This window comes from Microtus oregoni, unplaced genomic scaffold (genome assembly GCF_018167655.1).
Source record: "Microtus oregoni isolate MIOR12 unplaced genomic scaffold, Mior012 000019F_ref0000042, whole genome shotgun sequence".
Classification (NCBI taxonomy): Eukaryota; Metazoa; Chordata; class Mammalia; order Rodentia; family Cricetidae; genus Microtus; species Microtus oregoni.
In genome coordinates, this window is record NW_024543078.1 from 38,677,501 (window position 1) to 38,689,149 (window position 11,649).

Sequence of the window (11,649 nt, forward strand, 5' to 3'; positions counted from 1 at the left end):
AGTCACCTCCAGAACTCATGAATTTCTTTCTTTTTAAAAAGCAAAGAAAAAAATTACAAAAATAAATAAAAATTTCTGAGAGTTCTATGTATTAAGTTCAGCATTCTTTTTAAGATTTATTTATTTATTTATTTATTTATTTATTTTGATTTTTCGAGACAGGGTTTCTCCGTAGCTTTTGGTTCCTGTCCTGGAACTAGCTCTTGCAGACCAGGCTGGCCTCGAACTCACAGAGATCCACCTGCCTCTGCCTCCCGAGTGCTGGGATTAAAGGCGTGCGCCACCACCGCCCGGCTTATTTATTTATTTTTATGGGTGATTGTTTGGCTACATGTATGTTTATGCATCACGTGCATGTCAGGTAGCTATGGAAGACAAAGGAGGATGCGGACCCTATGATATAAAGTTACAGTTGGCTATGTGGGAATGGGTTCCAGGCTCTCGCAAATAGATCAAGCGCTCTTAACCAATGAGCCATCTCTCCAGCTCCAGGAGTCAAGATTTCTTACATGGGCTAGAGAGGTGACTCAGCTGGTAAAGTACTTGTGGTGAAGCATGAAAACCTGAATTTGGATCCCCAGTCCAAAAGCTGTGTACAGTGGTGTGCACCTATAATACCAGTACATCGGAGGTAGACAGGCAGGTCACTATTGCCAGCCAGCCCACCAAAATCAGTAATTCTAGATTCACTGAGAAATCCTGTTTCAAAAAATAAGGTGGAGAATGACTAAGAAAGATACTCCATGTTAACCTGTGGCTTCCAGATGCACATACTAGCACCACATACATGTGCTTACACTTACATTTACATGCACACAGATTCTTATACTGCTCAGCAAAATGAAAGTTTTTGTTGCTCATCCATAAGATTTAAAATGTATAAGATGGTCAATAGAACATCATAGTTACTAATGTTAGCTTTTAAAGCAAATGTTCAAAACGGTTAACGTACAAGAAAAATGCTAAAACTTGGCATGGTGGCACATATCTATAATCCCAGTACTGGGAGGCAGAGTTGATTTTGGAACTACCCTGGATTACACAGAAAGACTGTTTCATACCAAACAAGGCTTGGGGATGTAGAAGAGCACCTGCCTAGCAGTGCAAGGCTCTGGATTTGATTCCCAGCACTGAAAAAAAATTTTAACTAATAAAGCACAGTTCTTCACATTTTAATATGAATCTTAAATGCTAAAAAGCTGCTTGACAGTCGGGCAGTGGTGGTACACGCCTTTAATCCCAGCATTTGAGAGGCAGAGGCAGAGGCAGGTGGGTCTCTATGAGTTCAAGGCCAGCCTGGTCTACAGAGCTAGTTCTAGGACAGGCTACAAAGTTACAGAGAAACCCTGTGTCCAAAAACAAACAAACACAGGCTGCTTGACAAGCAGGTGGTAATGGTGGCACATGACTTAATCCCAGTACAAGCAGATCTCTGAGTCTGAGGTTATTCTGGTCTACAGAGTGAGTTCCAGGACAGCCAAGGCTACACAGAAAAACCCTGTCGCAAAACAACACAAAACAAAAAGGTACTTGACAAATCTAATACATGTCCCTAATGGAAACCCTTTAAAACAGCAGGAAGTGCGGCCACCTCATGGCTAAGAGCGTCCAGCGTAATGAGCACTAAGCTAGCAGGGCTGCCATGCTGTGTCCCTGACTGAAGCTGGCCCGAGGCAGACGGGCACCAGGACAGGAGAGGTGGGTCCAGCCATAATCTGGACCTGTGCTGTTAGTGAGCTGAGCAGGAAGCAAACATCATGATGTGAAGAGGCCAGATTTTAGAAACTATCAGACAGACTGGCAGCAGAAAGCACCTGGCAATACAGTAGAAAAGGATAATGAGGGTGGAACACACCTGGGAACTGCCTGAATGGCCAAGGTCAGGACCTAACAGAAATGATACCACTTTTTCCAAAAAAAAAAAAAGAGAAATATTTTTGTGGGTAGCTGAGGGAGACAGGGTCTAACTATGTATCCCTGGTTGGCCTGGAAGTCATTATGTAGACCAGGCTGCCCTTGAATTCATAGAGATCTGCCTGCCTCTGCTGGGACTAAAGGAGTATATCACCACACCGGATGGAAATGTCTGAAGAAAGCAGAGGGAAGGCAGGTAGTTTAGCAGTAGAAGATGGCTTAGTGTAAGGTCCTCAGTTCCATCCCCACTCTTTAACCCCAAATCTTGGGAGATGGGGTAGCAAGATCAAGAGTTAAAGGCCAGCCTCAGCTACAGGAGATTCTGTTAAAACAACAAACAACTGAGGTGGTGGCCCACACCTTTAATCCCAGCACTTGAGGCAGAGGCAGGAGGATCTCTTAAATTTGAGGCCAGCCTGGTCTATAGAAGGAGTTCCAGGACAGCCAGTGCTACACAGAAAACCCCACCTCTGAAGAAAAAAAAAAAGGAAAAGGAAAAGAAAAGAAGAAGAGGAAAAGAAAAGAAGTGCTAATCTTGGGAGTATTCATCCCAAAATGAACCTAGCAAGCCCAAGGGTTTAGGTTCTATTCTCAACACTACAAAACAAAACAAAAACTGCCAATCTCAAGTGGTTTGACAGGTTTAATGGTGTTTCAGTCACAACTCCACAAAGGTTGTTGTAGAGTAGAAGAACTAACAGATTCATCTAGGACACTCAAAATCTCAGAGTGATCAGGATGAGGAACTGGTCCCTACACGAGTATCAGCTAGAGAACTTAGTAAGGAAAATGGCATATGGTTGATCCCAGTATTAGTCATATATACTGCCCTGCAGTAAGGATTACTATCTAGGCCAATTCAGTCATAAGTCACAGTACCTATTAATCACACCTTCATGAATTTACAGAGAGAAATGGAGCCTACAGAGCACTCCCCTAACCTCCACTTGGTGTTGGCACTTTAAAACCAAATCCTATTCTAACTCCTCCCAAGTTCCAAGAGCAAAGCCTACTGGACCTCACCAGCTCACCAGCACACTTCAGGAAGAGTGAAAGAAACTAAGCCAGGTAGTGGTGGTGCCTTTAATCCCAGCATTTGGGAGGCAGAAGCAGGTGGAGCCAGCCTGGTCTACAGAACAAGTTCCAGGACAGCCAGGGCTGTAACACAGAGAAACCCTTTCTCAAAACAAAACAAACCTCCAAAAACAAACATAAAAGTGTGAAAGAAGCTCTGTACACAGACATTAATGCCACTACCAGCAGCACAAAGACGGCTCCATGACAGAGGTCTTGAGACTATCCAATGAGAAGTCAAATGAACATCTCACTCAACAGGCGCACGGTGGCAGCCCACACAGGACTCTTTCAGTCAGCTGTGCGGGGATCTGACCAAATGATGGGCATGCAGTAGCCATCCAGCCACAGAAATGAAGCTGTGTCCAAGAAGCCTGCAGGCCTGTTCATCCCAGAACTTGACAGGGCATCAAGTCAAACATGCTTTAACAGAAATCAAGTCTTCACAAATGCCTTGTCTTTATTTTAGGGAATTAATAAATCTGTTACAAGAAGCACCACTGGTTGTATTTCAGAGCTGAGTAATCAGCTCCCAGCTCTAAGTGAACACAAACCCTCCAGAAATGAGAAGAGCACAGAAGGGGGCACTACTGGTTTCCTGCTCTCCCAGAGGAAGTGACAGGGACATGGAAATGGAAGGAGATGAATCCCCTTTCACTGACCTGAGCTGACAGCCAAGGGCATCTCCTGGCCCTGTCCTTAGGTAAGACAGGGCTGAGGTAGAAACTCGGGCTGCAAGAAACACAGCAACCCTGGGGCAAGTCCAAGCCTATATACAACAGAGAGTGTTGGTGCCACTTTCAAGAACATCCGGGAAACTGGCTTTCCAACGCCATGAAAGCCTTATCTGAAACGCTGCCATCATCTCATAGGCACTGTCATCTTGTAGGCTTTAGGTACCAAAGGGAATGGCTAAATACACGATACTCACTCTGCATCCAGAGCGAGGTGAGGGGCATACTGTGAGCATCCCTGATGCAGGTACCTGTCGTGGAATAATCTTTTTGTACACTGTGAAGATGTGTCACTTGGGTTGGTGTAATAAAAAGCTGAACAGCCAATAGCTAGGCAAGATTTTCAGGACAGAAAGGATGCTGGGAAGAAGACAGGAGATGCCAGAACACAGAGCAAGCAGCATGGGCAAAATAAAGGACAAAATAAAGGTAACTGAGCCATGTTAAAAAAAATAGTTTGAAAGACATGGTTAATTTAAGTTATAAGAGTTAGTTAGGAAACAAGCCTAAACTATCAGCTAAGCTTTCATAATTAATAATAAGTCTCCAGGTCATGATTTGGGAGCTGGCTAGTGGGACAAAGAAGACTAGCTGCAGGTACCCTTGAAAGACCAAAGTATTCAAGGGAGGGTCTGCCTTGTCCTGAACAGATCCCAACACACCCAATACTGCCACAAACAGCTGAAAAGAACTAAGCAAAATTCTATGGAAAGCCACTAAAGAGTTCAGTTGTGTGAGCACGGGGTGATTAGTCATACCAGGTAGACAAAACTATACTTATAACAACTACACCAAAAACCAGATGCCTAAGTAAAAATGTCAGGCTGGGCATGTCAGAGCAAACGTGTAATTCCAGTAACTAGAAGGCTAAGCAGTAGGGTCGTCAAAAATTCAAGGCCAGTCTTGATGTGGGAAGGTCATATTTCTATCTGTTGCTTTCATTGGTCAATTAAAGAAAACTGCTTGGCCCTGATAGGTAGAAAATTAAGTAGGCAGAGTAAACAGAACAGAATGCTGGGAGGAAGAGGAAGTGAGCTCAGAGGCCATGCTCCCCCCTCCCGGGCAGACATGATGGCTCCGACCCAGGATGGATGTAGGCTAGAATCTTCCCGGTAAGCGCACCTTGGAGTGCTACACACATTATTAGAAATGGGCTAGTCCAGGTGCGAGAGTTAGCCAAGAAGAGGCTAGATATAATGGGCCAAGCAGTGTTTAAAAGAATACAGTTTGTATGTTGTTATTTCGGGTAAAGCTAGCCGGTGGCGGGAACTGGGTGGCGGAACACAGCCCGCAGCTCCTATTACAACACAGTCTGAGCCATACATCCTATATATGGAGACCCTGTCTCACAAAACAAAAACAAACTGGGAGGTAGTGTCTACCTTTAATCCCAGCACTCAGGAGGCAGGGACAGGCGCATCTCTGTGAGTTTGAGGCCAGCCTGGTTTACAGTGTGAGTTCCAGGACAGGCTCCAAAGCTACAGAGAAACACTACCTTGAAAAAAACAAACAAACAAAACCTAATAGACAAAAACAACTACCAAAATGGAAGTATACCAAAATGCCAGTATACATAACTGGGTACTAGGATTATGGTACTTATTCTCCTAAAATTCACCAACATTATATGGTTATCACCATAGAAGCAAACACATGAAGATTTAAAAGGAACACAAGCAAAGAATAAAGAAGTTGTCAGTTCCAGGTGTATGGCCAACATCCTCAAGCAGACATGCACAGTGACACATTCAGTGATGGGCTTACTTACTCATGGCTTATCAACCCCACGGTGCTGGTACAACTGAGACAAGCTCGATCCCTCCGACTACCTATGACAAAAACAAAGAAAAGTCAGCAAACAGGTGTCAACCAGGCATCTTTGAAGGTCTGAACGGAACCTACCAGTAAGTTTCTGGAGGACTGTTATACATGATGAAGGGCTTCAAAGCACAGTGGAACAGAGCATCTAATCTCCCTAGTTGGAAACTGGGTCTGAGGCTAAGTCCCAGGGAAGGGGCACTGAAGGCCCGTGGTCTTCTGGTCTTCTCCCACTGTGGGACCCGTCCCTGCTAACTATTGTTGGTGTAGGTAGGCAGGGGGAAGGGCACACTGAATCCTAGCAAGCAGACAACCTTACAGACCAAACAACAATTCCAAGGGACAAGAACTACTAGGGAAAAAAATACCAAGAAGCCCCTATAAGGCTAGCAATATGGTTTAGTGGATAAAACCACTTGCCCTCAAGACCTGAGTTTAATCTCAGTGCCTACATGGTAGGAGAAATAACTCCCAACAAGTTGTCTTCTGACCTCCATAAGCATGCTATGGCAGTCCAGGAATACATGCATACACACAATGAATGTAACTAAAGCAAAATTTTTATTTATCTTATTATTATTGTCTTGTTTTTGGTTTTTGAGACAGGGTTTCTCTGTGTAGCCCTGGCTGTCCTGAAACACCCTGTAGAGCAGGCTGGCCTCAAACTCAAGAGATATGCCTGCCTCTACCTCCCAAGTGCTGGGATAAAAAGTATGTGTCATCACGCCTAGCAAAGCAAAATTTCTAAAGGAAGCCACTTATAGAAAAACAGTAGAGATGATCACTAGAACACACTTTGGACACTTTCCCTAATCCACTCTAAGTCTCCTGACACACTGAGAGTTCATTCACATCATTGTGTGAAGCAGGAAGGATGGAGAGAACAGGCTCTCTGCATAGTGGGGACCAGAGGTACCATTCTCAGCAGGGGCCAGGTGGCCCATGTAGAGGTCAAGCAATAGCAAGGGCCAGCAAGGTCACCTTGGCCCAATCCTCCAAGCAGTGGGAGTAGCAGTAACAGCATCCATTTACCAGTTTATGTCAGGAGGGAGATCTTCTGGCTCTGTGCGGAAAGAGATCATATTTAGGGTCTGCTAGAACCTGGAAAACTATGGTCCCTTCACCACTATTCACAATTCATAACAAAGATATGGCTACATTGTTATTATAAAATCATGTTTGTTTTTAAATTTTATTTTTGTATTTATTTATTGTATGTGCACCCATTCAGAGGTCAGAAGACAACTTGCAAGATTTGGTTCTCTTCTTTTACCATGTGGGTCCTGGGATTGGAACTCAGGTCAGAAAACAAGAACCTGAGTCATCTAGCTGACCCTCAGCTACATTCTTACAAGCAACAAGTGTTACACGGCTTTTTTTTTTAATGTTAAGTTTCTGTGACTGAAAGTGTTACATGTTAAATCCAGACGAGGGCCGCCCAAATTTTTCCAGACTCTTCTTAATCCAAAGAGGCCCAGAACTTCCTCTCTGCCCCTTCCAATCCTACTTCTACAGGATTTGGCTCAGAAACACCCCCAGAGAACCCTGAAGATGGAATGGGTGGACTTTACTCTGATCCCTTCCTGGGTTCTCCCCCAAATAACATCTGAGGGCTGTTCCTGCTCCACTGTCAAAGTCACCCAGGGTGACAGGCTTTGCAGGTCCATATTCCACTAAGCTGCACAGGCTGCCTATATTTCTGCTGTCTGTAAATTTGGGGTTTGGTCTAAAGAGACAGCTCAGCAGTTAAAAGTACTTGCTACTCTTGCAGAGGACTTGGGTTTCGTCGCCAACATTCACACTGGCTGGCTCATAACTGCCTGTAACTCTAGTTCTATGAGTTCCGGTCTCCATAGCCACCTGCACCCATACAGACACACAAGTACACATAAATTTCTAAAGTCTAAAATAAGGTTTTTAAAAAAATCTTATGTGCAATGATGTTTTGCCTGCATATATGTCTGTGTAAGGTTGCCAGATATTGGAGTTACAGACAGCTGTGAGCTGCTATGTGGGTGTTGGGAATTGAACCCAAGTCCTTGGGAGCAATCAGTGCTCTTAACTGCTGTGCCATCTCTTAAGACCCTCTTGGTTTTGATAATTTGCTAGAACAAGTCACAGAACCCAGCACAGTGCTCTGTTTACCACAAAGTATACAAGTGAATAGCCAGAGGAGACAAGGACATGCCCAGGACAGTCCTGAGCAACCCAGGTTCTTTCTGCAGCATTCTTTCCTCTGGTCCACTGACCACTATATATTCTCTGCCTCCTAGGATGTTAGGGTTAAGTCCTAGCCCTCTAATCTCACTACAGCTCACTACAGGCCTCTCCTCATCTCCCCTCATCTACCTAGGCCTATTCCCTACTTTCCTTCAGTAACAAACCCAGTCGGGTATGGTGGCACATACCTTTTTTTTTTAAGATTTTTTTATTTATTATAAAATAATAACCTGTTAACCTCTGAGCCATCTCTCCAGCACCACCTTTTTTAAGATTTATTTATTTATTATGTATACAGTATTCTGCCTCCATCTATGACTGCAGGCCAAAAGAGGGTACCAGATCTCATTATAGATGGTTGTGAGCCACCATGTCGTTGCTGGGATTTGAACTCAGGACCTCTGGAAAAGCAGTCAGTGCTCTTAACCACTGAGCCATCTCTCCAGCCCCTGGCACATACCTTTAATCCCAGCACTTGAGAGGCACCAGCCTGGTCTATAGAGTGAGTTCCAGGATAGCCAGGGGTACCCAGGGAGACCCTGTCTGGGCGGTGGGGTAAAACCCATTGCTGTTAATCACTCCAAAAGCTTTAGGAACTCAGTGTCAGGAACAGGGATAAAGACTAAATGTCTTTCCCTGCTTCACCTGGTCTCCAAGAGACTTTTACATCCTTCCAGGCAATGTCCTCCCTGACCTTCATGCAAAGCTTCCAGGTCTGGGGCACCTTGCAGCTGTCAACAGCTGCAGGAACTTCGTCTCACCGAAGCCAGTCTTCTTTGGTTTCCCTGAGCCTTGACTAGTCCTCACAGGCTTACAAAGTGACAGTGTGGACTGGATGCTTCTTTCTCACACACTCCAGATCTGTCGGCCCCACTTCTGCATACCAAGTGACTTCCTTTCACAGAGGACAGCATAACAAGGCGAAGGGGAAGGAAAGAAATGCCACACTTCGGCCGGGGAACCAGGTCAACATCAAACATGATGAGTTTACCTTAACTGCAGCATGTATGAGAAAAGCGCTGAAAATCTGTGCCTTCCGCCCCAGAACTCTTCAGCAAAACACCAAAAGAGACACCCTACAACACACCTGACCTAAGTACTCACCGAAACTGTCAAGGGCAAGAAAATCAAAGGAAATAGGAGAAATTGTTACAATTTCAAGAGCCACAAGGACTAATGGAATGTGTCTCGGAAGAAAACAAAGAAACACAAAGAGAATGAAGTATGTCACACAAAAGTGCAGAACAAGGTAGGTACTCCAGAGTCAAGAGAATTTTGGCACAATGTTGCCCTCAACTTATTCACTGTGATTAAAAACTAGGATGTTCATCCTATCCCTACAGCCTCTGACAGCACATTATTCCAGTGAGTCCCCTACCCACTACCCAGCCCTGCCCTACTGGTTCCGCAGCTAACCAGCTGACTAACCCACTATCAGGGAAGCAGTACTTCTGTTCAAAGGGCACTGGTTAACTACAGAAAACATTCTTTTTTTTTCTTTCTTTTTTTTTTTAAATATTTATTTATTATGCATACAATATTCTGTCTGTGTGTATGTCTGCAGGCCAGAAGAGGGCACCAGACCTCATTACAGATGGTTGTGAGCCACCATGTGGTTGCCGGGAATTGAACTCAGGACCTTTGGAAGAGCAGGCAGTGCTCTTAACCACTGAGCCATCTCTCCAGCCCCCCCAGAAAACATTCTTATGCCTAGAATAATAAGAACATACACAAAAACTACCAGATAATTTTTAATCCATAATTAGGCTATAGAAATAAGAAAGGCCAGAAGTACTTGAACAAGTTAACAGGTGGACAGCTCTTAGGGCAGAGGGAGCTTGAAAGACCGCACCAAACCCAGACTTTGCTGTCTTTCTACCGATCGTAACTGACTTCGTTGCTGTTGTTGTTTTGTTGTGTGTACCCTGGCCTAAAATTCGAAATGTTGACCAGGCTTGCCTGGAACTCAGAGATTCACCTGCCTCTCTCTGCCTCCACAGTGCTGGGATTAAGGGCATATGTCACCACGCCTTGCTCCACACCACGCCTTGCTCCAACTATTAAGGTGAGAACTGTGCTTTTATCAGTAAACTATAAAGTCTTGGGTTCCACTCTCGTAGACCAAGTTTTATCCTTACAGTAACTTACATCCAAGTTTCCTTAAAAAACTCCAGTCAGCGGCCACCCCACCCCAGGGAGCGGCCCACTGTGCTGGCATCACCCAAAACCCAATCTCCCTTCCCCGGAGTTCCGGCTTCCAGGCCTGAGCGGGCCAAAGGGCACGCCTGGGCTCTGTTCATCATCGAGGGGAGCGCCAGGGCAGCCACAGCCCTAAGGAACTTTCCCAACGCCTCCGTCGGTAGCGGTGACCTGCGGCGACCAGGGCAACTAAGGTCACAGTGAAGCTGCCCAGCCCCGGCGGCATAGAGCCGCCGGGTGCTTGTCATCGCCGCGCTGCTTCGGGGCATGGGGTAGATGGGTGTCCCGCGCAGAACCCTGACCACCCACAACAGGTCTCTGCTGTGCCGCGGCCACTTACCCCGCGGGGAGGCGGCGCGGGGAGGCGCGAGGCGGGCAGGGCCCCGGCCGCGGCAGCTCCTGAGCAAGATGGACGCCATGCGCCCGCCGCGGCGTCGTCCTATGGCGAGCCCCGCTTCCTCGGCGGATCGTCACCGTCCCGACGCCTGGGACCGGCCCGCGTGGACTGTTGACGGCAGCAGTTAGCTCCGGCAGCCGGCAATCAGCTTAAGGACCCGGCACCGGTAGCGGCCATGTCCCGGCAAAGACGTCCGGAGGCGCGGGGCGGGGCTGGCCGGGCAGGCACTGCTCCCATTGGCCCGGAGGCGCCCGCTCTGGCTAGGTGAGGGGCGAGCCCGCCCCAGACTACCAATCCCAGTGTGCAACGGGCGGCCAGTTCCCCGACTAGCCTTCCCAGCGTGCATCCGGGTGGCTTTCCTACCCCGACTGAGAGAGCTCACCGAGGCTCCTCCTGGAAGGACGAGCTGCTTGCGGTTTCTCGCTAAGCTCAGGACTTCCTAGAGTCAGTCTTGCATGTTCGCAGCTCCGAGCCTCTGAGTTTCGTTTATCGGCGAAGTGGCGGCAGAAGAACCGACTTCTTGCTTCCTTGCAACTAAGCTTATTCTAGGTGTAGTAAATGGCTCATGGGACTTTGTTGAAGGCTAGGTAGGGAGCAGATCGCTCTCCGAGGACAGGGCGACAGACTCCCGGAAGGAGGCTGTACTAGCTGGTCCTAGCTCCCTGGTTCGCGGTCAGGCCAGCAACCCTACTCCGTAACGGTCTGTGCTCTTGGCGGGTCACCTCTGTGGAATCCCACAGCTACCCTGCCCACTCCAGAATAGATCTGGCAGAATAGATCCATCTGGAATGGCAGGCTGCGAGGTTGTGGAGACCTAAGACCCTACGCACTCCACAGATCTGCAACCTAATCCCAGAGCACCAGACCTTTCCTTGGGACTTTCCTGCTTCCCACCACCCGGCTTTGGTTCTCTGCGGAATGCTTTTCCCGTTCTTACCTTGTTTCTGTGGTGTGAACTCAGCAGAATACGTGAGGATCCTCAGTATGAACTTAATTCTCTGGATGCAAGCAAGTTCGGATTCCAGCTGGCCCCCGGCAAGGATGTTTAACTAGTATCCCAGCACAGCCCATTAGGAAGGAGTAACCTACTTGGTCATTTTTCTGAACCAGAACATAACTAAGAGGCCTGCGACGGCAGGATTTCCCATCACAGGACTCAGATGAGAGAGGGTTCCCAACGATGTCTGGAAGCTCTCCTGTGCACTAGGTAGTGTGGACAGCAGATGCAGAGTTAAGTGGAGTATAGGGATGGCAGTTCAGCATAAAGATAGGAGCCTAGGCAGTTTGGATGCT

General features: G+C 46.9%; 1 protein-coding gene across 1 annotated transcript in view; it reads right to left on the reverse strand.

The window, feature by feature from the left end:
• LOC121459485 (mitochondrial proton/calcium exchanger protein) overlaps window positions 1-10,563 on the reverse strand; it is a 37,900-nt gene extending 27,337 nt beyond the window's left edge. The window contains exons 1-2 of the mRNA XM_041669314.1: window positions 10,300-10,563; window positions 5,491-5,551 (exon numbers count right to left, since the gene is read on the reverse strand). Of these exons, the coding sequence (XP_041525248.1) occupies window positions 5,491-5,551; window positions 10,300-10,378 (140 nt within the window). The 5' untranslated portion in view covers window positions 10,379-10,563. The remainder of the gene's footprint in view (window positions 1-5,490; window positions 5,552-10,299) is intronic.
• Between the last annotated feature and the right edge of the window lie 1,086 nt (window positions 10,564-11,649).